This window comes from Lontra canadensis, unplaced genomic scaffold, assembly GCF_010015895.1.
Source record: "Lontra canadensis isolate GAN:19392208 unplaced genomic scaffold, GSC_riverotter_1.0 scaffold121, whole genome shotgun sequence".
NCBI lineage: Eukaryota > Metazoa > Chordata > Mammalia > Carnivora > Mustelidae > Lontra > Lontra canadensis.
This window is the reverse complement of record NW_022631115.1, coordinates 3,658,880-3,677,056: the sequence shown is the minus strand read 5'-3', so window position 1 is coordinate 3,677,056 and position 18,177 is coordinate 3,658,880. Positions and strand designations below refer to the sequence as shown.

At 34.3% G+C, this 18,177-nt stretch overlaps 1 protein-coding gene across 4 annotated transcripts in view; it reads right to left on the bottom strand.

Moving 5' to 3' along the window:
* Window positions 1-18,177, bottom strand: part of SNTG1 (syntrophin gamma 1) — an 890,620-nt gene that overhangs the window by 56,714 nt on the left and 815,729 nt on the right. For all 4 annotated transcript variants that reach the window (XM_032841184.1, XM_032841181.1, XM_032841185.1 and 1 more), the window contains 2 exons: window positions 9,703-9,855; window positions 7,490-7,582 (listed from right to left, as the gene is read on the bottom strand). In XM_032841184.1, the coding sequence (XP_032697075.1) occupies window positions 7,490-7,582; window positions 9,703-9,855 (246 nt within the window). The remainder of the gene's footprint in view (window positions 1-7,489; window positions 7,583-9,702; window positions 9,856-18,177) is intronic.

The following is an 18,177-nucleotide window of genomic DNA, read 5'->3' as shown; positions in this document are numbered from 1 at the left end:
TTGCTCTCTTCTGCCTTTGCCATCTACAAGAAAAGGACATGCCAGGACTTACCTCCTGGTTCCGAGAAGAATAGGGAACAACTAGAGTAGAGTCAAATCATGATGCTTGAGGGAACCATCCAAACTGCAGACTCACAACAGAGCCCTATACAGATCAATAGTCTGATCCCATACAGTTATGAGGAAAACAACAAAAAGACAAACATTTACGGCTGTAAGCCAGTGAACATTGCCATTGGGTGTTCAACAGCAATTTTGTGGCCACAGCTAAAGGATGAGAGTGCCCAGTCTTTACTGTGAAGACTATGGGTCCTTATTATTTGGTGCCTGACTACTTTTGGTCAGTGCAGCCCTCTCACTCTCCTGCTCCAGCCGCACTGAAACTGTCAGTCATCTCACATACCAGGGTGTTCACACACGTTGCTGCATCTGCCTCCATTGTGCTCCTTGTTAGCGGCTCATGACCTGTCAACTTTCAAGTGAAATGTGGTTTACTCTAAGTACCACCTATGGGCCCTTAACCTACCTTACATGCTTCCATGCTACCCTGAACTCCCTTTGCTGAGAACCATTAAACACGATTACTTGCTTAATGTGTATCTTCTCCACTGGGTGCCATGAAAACAAAGACCTTCATGAAAGCACAGATTCACAAGAACTGGAATGTAGCAGACACATGTGTTGACTGATTGATCAAAATTCTAGAAAACACAGTGCTGTTGTGACATTTTGAGGATGGCCACAGTAGCAAGGTATTGTTGGCTCTGGCGTCCTGTAGTGGGCAGAACTACCCAGCCACGTGGGAGAAATTTAAGTATCCACCTTTTAGGAAGGCTCATCTCGTGCCACTCACTGTGCAACACTCTCAATATACATTTTATTTAAATTTTACAATAATCCCATGAAAAAAATGTCATTTGCATATCTGTTTTAGAGGTGAGGAAGGTAGGCTCAGCAGCTATGTGATTTGCAAAGGTTCTACAGGTGTTAAAGGTGAAAAGCAGCTACTCAATGAATTCTGGGGAATTTGAAATAAACAGGGAAAAACATGATGAATTCCTGGGATTGGATGAAAAGATAGGATCTGTGGTTGAGACAAAACCCTCTGAAAAATAGCCTGGTCAGAAATAATGCTTAAGGACTTCAGAATCTGTATTTGACAATTTACTATGTTTTTATTTCTGAAAAAGCTATCTTATTTATTTTAGAATAATGCTGCAAGATTTACACACAGCTATTATTCTACTTACTATGTGATATTAGCAAAAAATTTCATAAAAAACAGAACTGATGATTAAAGGAGATAATCTAAGATACACTGAAAGAAGTTTTAAGTCAGATATTTTTAATAATATCTGACTTAAATTTTTTTAATAATTTTTATTATTAAATTAAAAATAGCACACTAGCCAAAGAATTTTTGACTCTTGCCTGCTTTTGTTCTTTATATACTTTGAATTATAAATATAGGCAATTAAGTATGTGTTAGTCTCCACATTACTTTATAATGTGTCTTAATATTGCCAAGAAATGAAGGAAAAATCCAGGATTCTATTATTATGTTGCATCTGGCTAATATACCGGCATGAAAACTTGGGTTAATACCTCTCTTTTGAACATTTACTTTAGGGCTATCATTGAAATGTTTGAGGGCTAAAAAAAATTACCTGATGGATTGTTTCCCTAAATGTCTGAGTTTGTTTTGCAATAAATGCAATGTTCTTCATTCTCCTAAAAGCAAAGAAAAGATAATTTATCTGAAGAAGAATGTAAAAATTCCATAAAATAGAATTTGATGATTTTGTCCATATTTAGGGACTGTAAGTTACACAACTGAGGAAGCAAAATGATTGAAAGATATTGTATAAAGGAAAAATGTTGAGGTTTATATGAATATTGTTGTCACTACATAATAGCATATCTACATTTAAGATTTCTACTTATGTAGGAGATATTTCAAGAAAAAATTCATTTTTAACCATTTCAAGCTTTCCTTTTGGGCTTTTAGTATCTACCTTTGATATGAAATAGTTGAAATATTATAGAAAAAATAGCCTAAATGGAAAAACTAAAGGTTTAATTCCATTTTGAGAGTTCTGACCTATGGAATTCTTGTTATAGTTGTTATAATTACATAAGTGCTTTTCAGAAAAAGTCAAACATATAATGAAATGTGTGTGTGTACATGAAAACAATATCATATATCTTTAGGAGAAACAGTAGCTCAAAGATTCTAAAAATTAGCGACCTTCAACTTCAACATATATCAAAGACTCTTGAAAATGAAGAGTTTAAGTAGAGGTCATTTCAACTTCCTTCCAAATTTTACCTTGAAACACTGTAGAAATTAGTATCTACTTAAAGATATAAATGTATTATAGAGATTAAGATACTTCAGGGATTAATATGCTAACAATGAGTTTAATTCTGCAACACAATTCTTTGGGAAAAGAAAGTCCTCTAATTTTATACAGAACATCTCAAAACCATGAAAGAAATGATTTCGATTAGGGTGACATTGTGTTTTATGGCATAGAATATAAAGTTCCTAAAATGCAGGTCTTCATGCACAGACATGAGTTTTATAACTTCCCTCCAGATAATATTTCCAAACTATAATCAATTAAAGTTAGTAATGAGTACAAGAAGGAAACATAAAATCATTATGGTAGCTTCTAAAATAGGACAGAGCTAATTCTTAAGCATGTTACTTTTTTCACCTAATAATTTATTATCTGCATAGATCTGTTAACCAATCATGATTTCAAAAATATTTTTGACATTCTCTGTGTTAGTACTGGTTCTTAGATATACTGAAGTAGAGAAGCCTTTTAAGTAATTTATCCTAGAATTTCTCAAAGTCAACTATTAAAACATTAAAAAAAAAAACTATCAGACAGTAACAGTTTTAGGGAACCAATGGTTTCAGAGACTGTTGGGGAAACAGTAATACGAATAATATTTATACTTCCCATGAAGTGTTCGGGTCAGGATTTAGGGTACCCCACGCATTGCATTTGCTTTTTACACAGGATAAACCGTTTTTGGGCTCCAATTATAGCAAGATAGTTGACTTATCCCGTGGGCTGCAGCATTGGGAGTGAGGGGGAGGTCTAAGGTGTGGGATCTGATGGCTTCATCCTTATTTTAACCATTAGAACTCAGGTGTTATTTGTTTGATACAGATAAAAGAAATTTCCCTCATTTTTTAAATTTTTACAAAATTTCATGTTTAAAAAGAAAAGTTTAAAAGTTATTCTTACTCTAAATTATCAAGGGGAGACATAAATTATTTCCATTCGTGGCTCTTCATTCAGTCTTGCTTCCATCCAATCAATGCAATCTGTATACCTCCATTAGAGTGACCTTTACACAGTATAAACCAGATTTAGGTCAAACATGCACTGGACCACAATCCAGGAGCCCAGTTTTTCACTCCAAGCATTTTCTACATTTCCTTCCTTATAATTTAGCTTCCATGATATTGAACATCTCTTACTTCTGTTCATACACTATTTTCACCCTCAACCTCAACTTGTAACAGTGTGTTTATTTGACCTTGTTAACCATGCATGTTTTTTTTTTTTTTTCTAGAACATTTCCAAGTGGTAGATGTCCAGAGGAGGGCCAAACCAGGCTTTTCCCAGGTTTTCTCCATCTTAGTCATCTACTATTCTACTGGGTTTATGTTGCCAAACACATTTCTGATCATTTCATTCCTGTGTCTCAAACCCTTCAAAGGTTCTTCTGTTCTTAGGATCAGGTGCAATTCTTTATTAGGTTCCCTTTCATAATCTGGCTCTTGGCTACCCACAAACTTGACCTTGCATCATGTCTGACCTCAAATTCAGTGTTCTCCTTACTTACAGATATTTGTCTAGATAATCTTATCCTTGGTGTCTCAATTTCCAGGAAGCCTTATATATCCCTCTTCTATCTTTCAATAGGAAACAAGTATTCATTAACTATTTATTTACAAATGTTACTAAAGTCTCTGTTTATATAGGAAATCTATTAATAGCTATAAGTAATGCATATATGAATTTTTGAAGGAATATAATGGCAACAAATCAATACTTTTAGCTATGGGAATTATATTAGTACTGCAACATCATACTTTGAATATTAATGAGAAAACCTTTTCTAACACTCAGGCTACATTTTAATAAAGATAAAGATTACAAAAAACAAGCTGAACTGTTATATGGCAATAAACTTCTATGAGGGAATCTCCCCAGCAACACTAACTGAAACAGAAGAATGGTAACCTTCTGTTACGTTGCTAATGTAAACTGAAGTATGGGAAATGCAGAGTTATTTAGTGTGTATTGTACTGTCTAGAAAGTCCAGGGAAAGAATTTTCCCTGAGGACTTTCATGCACAAGGGACAAGTAACAAAACTAGCTCACTGCTTCCAAACCTATAGCAGTGTAGTAACAAAACTAGCTCACTGCTTCCAAACCTATAGCAGTGTAGTGTAAACTAAGGCCACAAAGACTTTATTTCCTAAGTATCTAATTTGGTCTTCTAATTTATTTTTTCATTATTGTTTATTTTATTTAAAAATATCTTTTAAAAATGATAAATATATATATATATATAATCTCCATATTTATCATTTCTCTGTCTCTCTCTGTCTGTCTGTCTCTCTCTCTCTCTCTCTATATATATATATATAAATTCTCCCCTTTGCTGGTGTATTAACAGTGTAGAACTTGCTTTAAATGGAACTCAGCTAACTACTCAGTACACCTCCTCCCCCTTTCTGGAATCTATACTTTATCATACGACCTTTGGTTTGCTTCCATAGTCACTTCAAAGCTGGAGGGCCTGATCAAGATGCAGAGCAGATTGACAAAATAAGAACAGTTAAAGGGTATCAATAGTATTGCTGCTTTGACCTTCCTGAACCAAACATTTAAAAAATCTGCTGGGCATATATTTTTAAAGATTCTTTCCACTGGCATATCAAGTAGAGAAAATAACAATATTATTTAACTGTTTTAATAAAATATTGGAACAAAACAAGCTTTGATTTATACATTATAATTACTTTTTTTTTTCTTTTTTGTATTTAAAAATAACTTTTGGGCTTTACTTACTTTAGGCTTTACTTACTTTACTCCATTCCATGGAGTAAGGCCACCTTCTTGCAGTACAGGCAGGTCAGTGGTTTGCCCTGACATAATTATTAACAGTTCCCTATTACTGCGCAAGTGCCAGTTTAGTGATGAATACCTTGCTCATCACAAGGAGACAGGCTCTCTCCCTCCCTCACAATTCTCGGGTGGCCTTGGAGTTAGGAACTTCCAACAAGGGAAAATGGGAAGATGGTGATTACCACTCCCCAAGGCCACTGGCTTTTTTCTGTGTCAAGCTTGTACTGACTAAAATCTCATTCTTGCTAAATGATATGCCCTAGATGGCATCATAACGATTTGTTTAGAGTCTCCTGGGTGCTCATTCCTTCCCTGCACACCCAGGCAGGAATACCTCAACATGTCACATAGAACATCCACATCTGGATTTTCTCCCTTATCACACAAAGGGATAAAACAGGACCTTGACATGGATTTAGATTATACTATCCTTAAAAACAAAAAACAAAAAACAGAAACAAAACAACAACAACAACAACAAAACTTAAGTTCAGGCATTCAGAAATGAGTTCAGATGAATTTTATTACTTTCCCTCTCATATATGAGTGATTTTTCCATCTTCATGTGGTAGAATTTGATGACAATTATAGCTATAATATTCTCTTTATAAAATCACACTTTAATTTTTTTCTAACCACTTTAATTATTTTGAAAGTTATTTATTACATTGATTTAATAATTATGAAATTGAGTAGTAAAATTAGTAAATATGCTATATTAATTTAATACTCATGAGGCTATCCTGAATTGAATGAATATTCTATTCCAAAGAAAGTCTTTGGTCATAGGAAAAAAAAAGAGATGGCAGTCTCATCTGAGAGTCATCAAAAGAGCCACAGCATCTGAAATTCCATATTTAGATAAATATTCTTTTGGCATTATACAAAGGCAATGCACTGGATGGTCAAATCAATCTGACCAGCAAATGTACGCTATTTAATTTCACTAAGTGAAAAATAAATTGCCCATCTTTAAATAATTTGAGCTTTTGTGTGACAGTCTCAGTTGCTAGGTCATGAAAACTCCTAAGATCTCTAGACACCAGTCCACATCATACTTGACTGTGAGCTGCGGGACTGCACCATGAACTCCCATCTTTCCCAAGATCCAAAACCTCTTATTTTCAGGACACTGCCTTTCTCACACATTTATATCAATCTTGTTTTACTTGTATCTGTTTTTGAAAATTCTGTACAATGCTTGATTTTTAGGTAAGATAAAAGTTTCCCAGTAAAGGATTACTCAGTAATCTTTAAAATTAGTGGGAAGGAATATATGGGTTTATTTCTTAGGCCATAATTTAATAAAGGAAAAGTGGAGAGGATCTGAGGAATAGATTGTGTCATGGGAGGGAAAAAAATGTCCTCCATGGGGACCTGAACCCCAAGTCAGAAAATGCAGCAGTGACTCTGGTACTAGGAGATTATCAATGGGTAAGGGATCAGTTGTGTTTAAAGATTTTTTAGACATGACTATCCGAGAGGATTCCTTTCATCCTTCAATGTACATTCCTCTCAGAGGAAGATCTTTTGTGGAAAAGGTATCCAATCAGATTGCACAAGACCTTTCCAAGCTAAGTAAGAGTTAACAAGGGTTATATTTCCTGGCTAGAAATTCTAAACCCCAAATTCCTCCATACTATGATTCTAACATATTACCTATAAAACTAAACTCTAAAAAAATGTTTTCCCTGTTTGGATATTGGGGATACTGATGCAGGGGAAAAAAAAAAAAAAGGAAAGAAAGAAACCCTTTTTTAAAAAACTTGTATTTGCCAGTTTTGGTCTCTTTGTGTTGTGTCTCCTTCAAATATATGACAAGTCAATCTGATGAATGAATCTCCTTGTTAGACATGTCAGAAATTCAGCATCAATTTTACTCTTTAACTGATCGATGTTCTGTGAGGACATGTCAAATAAAGGAGGGAAAGGAAAAAAAAAAAAACTTGTGTTTGGAGAAAAAGAAATTTCCCTTAGTAAGATGCTAAACCTTTAGTAAAAGAGAATATATACATATTCTCTTTTGCATACATTATTATAATGTATACATTATAATATATTGTAAATGATAATGTATATATATTATACATATATATTCACTTTATACACTTAAAATGTTTTTTGGAAACATGTTTGTTTCATTAAAAATTCAAGCTTTTGTGTTTCTATAAACAGAATAAAGCATGATTTTTCTTCTATTAAAAAATGAGGATCTTAAGTTTGATACATGATAACCAATTAAAATGTTGACAGGAGTTAGAAGTTATTTCAGTCATTCTTAAATTACAGTGTCTGCAGCACATTCCTCAGAGCTGATCTGAACACATTACCTTTGTTGCAGCATCAAAGCAGATAAACCCAGTGCTAAAGTCAATTGTGAGTCCCATTAGATGACTTTCTAGCACACATGCATATGTCTTGCACTAGATAGAACAGAAAATACTGTTACTTTTCTTGTGATTGACCCAATATCAGTATTAACAGACAACATTTATCAAAGACTGTGTGACAGGTCCTAATAAGTTGTTCATACAATAGCTAACTTAATATCATCAATAATTGTATAAGAAACATAGTATTATTGACATCTTAATATTAATAAAGCTAGCTGAATAGGTTTTTCACCTGCCAAGAGGTATTCAGGACCACATATTCAATCCTGCTCCTTGTGAACTTGTCTTTATCTTATGCTATACTGGCACCCTTTGCTATGCTGCCAATAAAACTGGTATAAAAATGTTTAAGTTTAGGCAAGATTATGTTCTGTTGTTATATTTTATAGCTAAATATCATTGCATTTGGATTAAAACAAAAGTGAACTATTAAAGGTTAAGATATTACTCCAATTCTTGGCATATCAATTTCATGGATATTATTAAAAGAGAACTTTAAGGCATACAAACACAGATTCAGCAACCAAGGAAAAACATATAAGAACATCTTTACCTTGAGAGTCTCTCATATAATGCTCATCCATGTGGTACAAGCTATTTCCTAAAGACATTTATCACTTGCTTCTTATTTGTATAAACCTACTGATTCTTCAAAAATCATCAATGACTTTTCACACTAAGATCAGATTAAATTATAATTTTACTTACATAAATATTTTGGAAAGACTACTAAAATAGAAATACTAAAATTTAACAATAATAAACATGAAATAAAAACTCGGGACTTATATGCTACATGATGCATCTTTTTGTCCACAGGCCAATTTTGTTTTCATTTAATTGCAAACTCTACTGGTATATTCAAATGAAGAAAAATGTTCATAATTCACAAGGAGGGAGAAAGGGAGGAAGAGAATGAGATAAACTGATCTCAAGCAAATTTTTAATACTAATCCTTACATCATATTTATAATACTGTATATAAAAGTACATTATATGAATCCATTCTGACTATAATGATGGCTAAATGCATCAAGTTGTCTTCACCAAAATCCTATACTCATGGCTTTAAGCCCAATTAGCATAGTAAAGTTATAACCATGCCAAATTACCCCTTTGAAGTCAAGTTTTCAAAAACCAGCTCAAAAAATAAACTTAATGGGCCTTTTAACTTCAGTTTTGGGTCTAATTTTATTTGTTTAATGCATGGGTATCTTCCATGCTTGTATCCACCCACTACTACCTTACTAAAACTACTGTCAATATTAAGAAATCTTCAAGGCTATCTCATGCCCACTAATTTAGACATAATTGCTTGCTATTCTTAATTACTATAATTTAAAAGAATATATCAGATGAAAACATCTTCATTACAGAACATTAAAATTTATCTCATTATGTTCAGAATTACAAATGGAATTAATTCATCAATAATCACACATTTAGATCCTGGCTCTACAAATCCATTTACATATGGCAAGTGCATCACAACTGCTCAATTTTGCCATCAGTCTCTATCAGACAGACATCAGCCACAGAAGCAACATTTGGGAACTTTATCTATTCCATGGTCCCATGAATTGGAGAGGCTGAGGTTCTATGAAGTTTGACTTACATTTAACTTTACATTTAAGAAATAAAGCTTAATAAATATGCAGGGCAAATGCACTGTACTTCAGCTGGTAAATGAATAAAACAATCCCAAGCAAGCTATAACTAAGTGTGGGGAATGATAAGCACATATCACTCCAATACAAGACAGTGTTAGTTGACCTAAGAAAACAGACGAAAGAAGTGCTATTGATGCTCACAAGTGGGATGAGTTTGAACAGGATAGTTGTGGCAATAGTGGTAATAATGGGCAGGAAAGACTGAAAATCAGGAAAATCTTGGTGATGATATGACCTCTGAAAAAAGTCTCAAATTACATGTATGATTTTGAAGGGTAGAGTTGAAGGGAATTCTTTCTAGAAAAACCACAATGAAAGAATGAAGTTGGGTTGTTAAAAGTTGGGTGGTTGTGACTGGAGAACAGGAAATTACTTTGTAAATTAATTAAAATCATAGCATTTTCTATTTAAGATTTAAATTCTAGGGAGCAGTCATGCATTTTTAGGAGTCACAGATCCTAAAATTTCACAGACTCTCACCTGTATCCGTTCCACCTCCAGAAAGGTTGCTGTTTGGAAGGCTCTTTCCCATTGGGCAAGGTCAGACTCTAACTCCACGGAGAAGTAGAGATCCTCCCCAGACTCAGATTGCACCGTGAAGCAGTGTTTCCGCCGGTCCAAAAGGTCACTGTCCTGATGAAAACCTGGAGTTACACAGGCTGGCATACATCAATCCATATTGCTAACATGGCCATACCTTGAATCAATGTTGACTAAATTCATGGTGGAGATGCCATTATCATAGAGATTATGATACAACTACGTCTTCATTAAAAATGGTCATAGCAGCCTAAATTCCACATCCCAAATTCCATAACAAATGCATTTCTTTTCTGTATCAATGCTGAAGCATCCTCATGAAACAGAAGTGAAGATTTTGGCTTCTATGCTTACTAGCAATGTAGCTACCAAAAAGTACTTTACACATGAGATTCGGTTTTTACTGTGTGAAGGGATAACTCAAACAATCTCCCTTTTCCCTTACAGAGCTGTCAAGATGAAGTTAAATAATACTTACTAATATGTTTGCAAATTTTGAAAAGTTTAATAAGCATGATATTTCCTATTGAGTTGATTTCTTTAACCCTTAAAGCACCATGACAGTATTCATTTATAAGAGAAATGAAAAAAAAAAAAATGAGTCTAGGTTATCTAAAAAAGTTGTTTTTAAAAGATACATATTTACCTTACTTATGTGACTGTATTTTATTGAGTCAAAAAAACTTTCACATGGCAATATCTTGATCTTACTAGAAGTTTTCAAATATGGTCACATATCTATGTGTATTTCAATTTCAGAGATGTTCAAAGAAAATATAGTTAAGAATTGATGAAATTTGGTAATCCCAGGCAATAAGTCAGATATAGCCTTTGAATTACATGTGGATTGTATTGAAAATGGTCAAAGAAGAGTTAGTAACTTGTGTCTCCGTTTCTTATATGGAGTTACATAAAGGTATCATTAAGCACCCAAAATGTTAGAATTCTCTATTTTGGCAAGTGTTTTCAAAATAATAGCTATTTTATTAGTAAATTCAATTTTCTTTTTTTTCAAATTTGGATTCTTAAAATACTAGAGGAAGAGTGAATACATGGCAATAGTTCTTCTGATTGTAGAATTTAGCTTTGGTAACTGCTGCCAGAAGATACAAGCTTAAGGAAGGCTAGATTCTCTCTGTATTTATGATTTTCCTATACTATTTCAAGGGGAAAAAATGAAAACATATTATCTTCAAAAATATAGTACAATGGTAAATAATTATAAAGTAATTTTTAATCATTTAGAGCATATAATGTCTAGAGGAGCAGCAAAGACAGACATTAAATAAATTAGTACTAAGTAAATACATCAAGAACAATCAGTATAAGTGCCATTATAGAGAGTAAGAACAGAAGTTTACATCAAATTATATGGGCAAGTTAGGGAAATGTCCTCTAGGATGTAAATTTCAAACAATGGCTGAAAGATGAGTGGAAGATTAAAGGTTGAATGGCCAGGAAGAGAACTTTGGTGGACAGAGAGGCTGGTATCGGTAGAGGCCTGAAGCAAAAGCCTCAGGTATGTTCCAGAAATCCAGAAAACAGAGAAGAGAGAGGTTGTTGAGAGCCAACACTGGGAAAGGAGATGAGTCACCGGACAGATCATGAATTTTGGACTTTAACATAAGCGTAATGACAAGCCGCTATATATATAAAAAAATAGCAAATCCTCTATTTATGTTGTAAATATTTCAACTTCTCTATTACTTATTTGAATTGATAACCTTGGCGCAAAAACTGTAACTAAATACTACAGAATTTCTGGAAACCCCTCCAGTTTCATGGTTTATTCAATGGGCCTTAACTTTCCTTATAATATAAAGTTGTAACAAAATAATCAATGTCATTAATAGCCAGAAAACTTTTGGTATTTTTCCTTCTCCTAAGTTTCATGTTGCCATTAAATCTTAAAATAATCTTCATTTAAGATTTTTTGTTTTCTTGGCAGTAAACTCTGAAAACTTGAATTAGCATCTTCAATTACATTACCTAAGCACTGAAGCTCTCAGAGATAGAATCCTCTATTTAACTCTGAAAATATAAGTTGGACATCTATGAACACATGTGGTTATTGTCATTTGCTGCGCATAGAACACTCCTCATGCACTGACTCGAACGATAACTGCTATGGGCATCCAGGTACTCAATTGTTACAGTTTACTGTGTAAGGACCTATTTTATTGTCCCTGCTCCCCTTCCCCCAGGGGACTTAAAAACAAGTCCCATAAACCAGCTCCAGCTGTGGAAGCCAGGAAAAACAAGGCTGTACCCACCTCGAGTCCAGCCCTGACATAAGTACAGCTATCTTGGCAAAGCAAAAGCCGACACTTTGCACTGTAAGAGTGGGTTAGCATAAGAATGGCCATCCTGAAGGCCGGGAAGCCATTTTACTGAGTGTCCCTAACCAGCCCACACGCGCACATAACTTGAGATAAGAGAAAGTAGCTAAAGCCTAGGAAACAACTTAATCATATACCACCATGGTTAGGCGATGGCGCCACAGGGACCAAATGTTAAAGAAAAACAAATAGTTAACTTGCAGAGATCACAATCCTGCAAGACAGGAAGGAGTCTCCCTTGGTTTGCAAATGTCCTAGTGATTTACAACAAAAAGGGCTATCTCTTCAATGGCCCAATTTCCAGAGACAAATGGCTCAGTTCTTCAAGGCCTAAGGTCACCCTCCCCACCATAAAACTGAGGGAGGCTGAGGCAGAAGGAAATGTAAATAAAGTTAAATTTCTTCTAAGCCTAAATCTCACTTAACCACCAGGATGGATCCAGGGTGATGCTGGGGTGGCAAAAGGTTAAATAAAGTTAAACCATCAAAGTGGGGTGCAAGATATGTATGTAGCTATGAAAAAGTGCCTTGAAAATGCTATATAAACCCTTGGCTTTGAGTGCTCAGGGTCCTTGTTGAAACCTGCTGCGCCAGGTGGATAACTTGGACCCCAGCTAGCTGGAAATAAACCTCGCTGTGTGACTTGCATTATCGAGAGTGTTCTCTGTCTAATTGAGGGGTGGTCGACTCCGTACCCTAACAACTAAGGGAGACAAGTATGTAAAAATAATAAAAAGCATCATGACAGTTGTATACAGCTAAATTGCTAAGGAAACAGAATAAGGAGCAATAAATCATTCTTGAAAGTGGAAAGGAGAAAATTTTGTTCTAGGAAGAGATCCCCTTATCATCAAGAACTTAGAGACTCCTGCAAGAGCAATCGGCTGCAAGACTCACGGGCTCAGGAGCTCCTGCTAAGAAATGCACATTACTGCCTGTGCCATGAAAACCCCTTGAAGCATTTAAGGCAAGAAAGAGGCAGAGTACACTGCTTTACAGAAGGAAGATGGGAAGAGTAACATGTTGGAATCCTTTTTTAGAAGTATAGTGAAGAGCGATTATAGCTCAAGCATTTGAAAGAACTGCTTTAAAAGTAATCATCCAAAATATCCATACTCCTCTGTCTCTCCCTCATGCTGTCTACTGGAGTGCACCTGCTATAGTGATAAGAACACAGGCTGTAGCCTCAGATGCTGTCTGGATTCAAATCTCAACTCTTGCATGTATTAGGATGTGCTAAGATAACGCATATACATTTTAGCATAGTTTCTGACATCAATATCATGTTGATATTTAATAAAATAACTATATATGTCATTCCCTAATCTCTACTTCCTTAACTTGCTCTCCAAACACTTTGTTTATCTTTAGTCAGAGTGTGAGTTTGGTCCCAGTAGGAACAGTAGCCTCTGTAATCGCTGCTCATTGGAAAGTATCGCTTAATTAATGGTAATAAAATAACAGCTATACACATCTTGAGCACTATTTTTGTGCATGGATCTCATTTTCCATTTCCCCTTCAGAAGTAACCTCTAGTTTTTTATATTTATTTCAGGTCTTCTGGACACTTTCTGCAGACTAATATCCAAATCTTAGGATTTGTCTCAGATTCACAAAGCAATATTACACAGAAACAACATACTACAGCTATGTTTGCTATTAATATATATGCTTTTCCAAGGTATTCAGAGGACAATAGTAAAACCAAAGCGTTTTTTTAACTTAAAAAAATAAATAAATAAATAAACTATGTGTTTAGAATAATTATTGAGATCGTAGACGTAGCCAGCCATAAATTTTCTACTTTAAACATGTAAGATTAAAGGCAGAAAATGCTGCCAAAAATCAGCAAGTTATCCCTATGGCAAAGCTTCTACATATATTTATATGGTTTCTTCTCTCCTTGACACTGCAACTGTTTCATCCAGTATTTGCTAATCTGGCAAGTCACTTGTTTCACACTTTTCCAACTACACTTATTATTGTTCTAATAATAGATATTTTTCCAAGTTAATTACACTTGTGGATTTGAAAATGCAAATAAAAAAAGAATGGGGAGATGAAGGATAAATATTTTTGCATTGTTATATTAAATATAAGCTACTTTATAAATTACATGACTTAACTAATATGTTTTTGACTGTTATGTTTGCTATTGCTTCTTTTACTTGGACTTACAGGGAATAAGGAAATCATTCAATCATTAGGCATGATTATGTAAAACAAATAAAAATGTAAAAAAACATGTACTTTTAATAAAATGTACATTTTATACATTTATACAATGTATATTTTAAAATACATTTTAAAAATATATTTTTATAGGGTATGTGCTATGGTGAGTGCTGTGAAGTGTGTAAACGTGGAGATTCACAGACCTGTACCCCTGGGGGAAAAAAAATATATATATATATGTTTATAAAAAATAAAATTATAAAAAAAAAAGTAAAAGAAAAAAAAAAGAAAAAAATATATATATATTTTTAATAAAACAAGAAGAGGAGACCCAGTAAGTGTTCTTTAGCTACAAATAATAATTTCTATTTTTTTGCAAATATTTTAGTGACTAAAAATGAGAGGGAAACACATACCATCAAAATTAAATTTTACCAATTAATTTTGAATTAGACTTTCAAGAATGAGTGAGTCTCTAAAGGGACTTATTAAATCTACATCAAGTCCTGTACAAAAAATGATACTTTTAATTGGCATTATAATACTATTTTAGATGTTAGATGCTGAAAAATAAAATCAAACCAAGTGAGCACTCTATGCAGTATGTTAATTCTCTTTTTTTGGATTTTAGTTGCCTTATCTGGGAAAGGAATAAAACTTTAAATCTCTTTGTTCTTCTTAGGCAATTGGAATTCCTGATATAAATGGACATAATAAAAAATTTCAGAAAAAAACAGAAAGCATATCTTTCAAATATAATCTCTAAATTAATCTGTATAATAATCCATTAGAACAGGCTATCATCCTCATTTCCCTGATGAGGGAACTAGGTCTAGGACATAGTGGTCAACCCCCCCCCACACACACACTTTTAAAACCTCTTTGGCCCTAGGGATTAAGATTCCATCAGTTTGGAAGCCATTCACCTTAAATATGAACATCAATTTTACCACTTTTTTCACATCTCTTAGAATCAGTTTAGGCATTTTTAAAAAGGGGATGATAGTACCTTTCTCAAGGTTCTTAAAGATTAAATGAGTTGATATGTGTATATCACTTAGGAAAGTAATAAGCACATACTAGTGCTCCATATTATCACCAATATCACATAATATCACTAATAGTCACAATATTAGCCATCACTAATATTGACTATTACTAAAAATCTGGAGTAGATCAGACTCCAAATCTTATGTACATTTTAGCGCGAGCGCACGCGTGCACACACACACACACCTTTCTCTGTAATACAGTGTAATATTGGTATGGTAGAAGGTAGGATATATAAGGGCAGTCAGGAAGGTTTCATTTTCTAACAAAATTTACTACCAGTATTCACATTGAAAGGGAAACATGTTTACCATAACTGTTTATTATATGGGCAAACTTCACTCTTTTGCCATTCTCTAGATATCTGTGTGTGCTGTATGCGTATATGCCTACTTGGGTGTGTAAATTTGGATCCAGTTTAAAACAGCTTCCTAAATATTAATTAATCTTGAATCCTTATAGACATTCATGAACTGTTCCTGTTAAAAAATATCTTCCCTTGAGAAATATTGTATATATTATAAAATCCTTTTAGGCATCCCATTATCCACTTTATATTGGGAACATTAAGGTTTGGAAAGGTCCAATAACCTAAACAAGTATACATACAGAAAATTCAGAGAGTCTAAAACCCTATCCCACAGGGTTAATGAAGTTGAAAGTACCAGAAAGTTTAAAGCTTGTTTTTCAGAGACTTGTTTCCCACTACTCAGCTATTGTGTGTTTTCAGATCCCACTAACAAACCCACTGGCTGTCTCTGCAGAAGCCTGGACTCCAGGTCAACTGATGTGGTTCCAGTCCATGAACAAGCAAAGCCCTGCATTCCTTAGCAGAGAATTCCTTAGTAGCCCAAGACCCCATCTGACTTATACTGTCTCTGGGAGCAAACACAGGGCCCTCTCTTTGTCCTAGACAACCTCCTAATGTTAGTGGCTGAATTTTGCCTTGCTGTTGAGTGGGAAACAACGGCAGAAGAATGCAGATTAAATGAAATATCCTTGTAAGCAGCCCATTGACAAATACTTGAGGCAGACAGAGTATAATGCTCCTTCAGGAAGCTTCCAACTGTCTTATTGCTAATGTCTTGCTAGAGTGAAAAATAACCTTGATTTGACAATAGCAACACCTCTGGTATCTTGTGAGTCTTCTTTGGCAAAGGAGACCCTTTTGAAACTTTCCTTACGTTTACTTTCCCTAACCCTAAAGTATATAAGCAGATGCTCCTCACAATCATGGGACAGCAGTTTTTTCTGCCCAGAGTCCTGTCCCCATGCTTTCATGAAACCACTTTTCTGTACCAAAGATGTTTCAGTAATTCTTTCTTGGCCGTTGGCTCCTGACCCCAACAACACTAATCCAAAAACACATTACTCTGATGTTAAGTCTCCACCTCAAAGTGAATGGGGTATATGTTACATAAAGGTTTGCTCAATGTGCATGTTCCATCTTTCCTCATGGATAGCCATAAGTCTCCCCATCCTTTTCACCAATACGCATGTAATCTCTTACCCTGAATTTCTCCTTAAACACCTCACTCCCTCCTAGCCAGTGTCTTTCAAATACTGGTTTTCAAACAGCAAGCAGCCTGATGGGACGGGAAATAATTCTAGGGTGTATAGGTAAAATATGTTTTAAAAAATATAATCAGTTTTCACAATTTTTTTCTGATTAGATTAGATATTCTAAGATTAGAATTCTTAGGTTCAAAACATATGTGGATGGGGGAAGTAGCTTAAATAAAATACATGTGGGACATATTACCCCAGACCACCATGAACCTAACAGACAGGTAATCTAAAAGGACAAGCATCCATCTTGTCACTGGAATTGACATGACTCAGATGCAAAAACATTAACTGTTATCTTGGAGCAAAACCCAGGTTGTTTTTCCTGGCTCTTTTAGGTGGGAATACATTGACCCCAGCAACTTCCTGTGCTTCCAACATGCCCCTTAGTTTACAGTATTTATAAGAATTCTCTTGTTTAAATCTGTACACACTGCAGGGCTTAAATCTCTTTCTTTGGTTAAATATGTGTTAGATTTAGCTTCCTATAGGAAATTTAGGGAAGCAAAGCCCTATCTGAAGGGAAAAAAAAATAAAGGGAGTTTCAGGAAATACAGCTAGGTCATGTGGGAAAATACTATGCACCTTCAAAGGGAAAATACTTTTTTTATATGAAAATGATTTTACAAAGTAGATGGCACATAAAGGGCATATAATTATCAAAGGAAACTTAATCCTCATGTTTGATTTGCATTCTTGATTTCTTATTAAATATACTTGAATCATTTTTCACTATTATTTTGATTGGTATCAGCATTTTCTCTAAGACAGTTATTGAAATTAGTAGAAATTTTACCACCATAAATTACAATTACTAGAAACAGAAAAATAAGCAATAGACACAGAAAACAATGCAGTTAATTTTTTATAATATTATTAAGAGAGACTTTTTAAAAAATTACCTATTGAAATTAACGATTTCAATTAATAGTTATAAAATTCATCTTCCAGATTTCAACTCGAATATTTTGTTTCTTGGGATGATTATATCATACTAAAGATCCTCAGATCTGTGCTTAGAAATCCATGCTTCCACTGGAAGAGGATATGGTTTTCTGGATAAAAAGCTTTCCAGGGGAAAGGGGTGTGGAAGGGGTGGAAATTATAACTTGTTACTATAAATGTGGATATCCTAGGGTCATAAAAACTAGGAATTGTGACTGTTCATTTGTTCCTGCTTTCAAGTAATAATCCAAACAATCCCACCTTTAAATATATTCAAAGAATAAAATCCTAATTCTTGGCCTTTAATAGTTGGTATGTAAAGATCATCTTTTCAACTTCT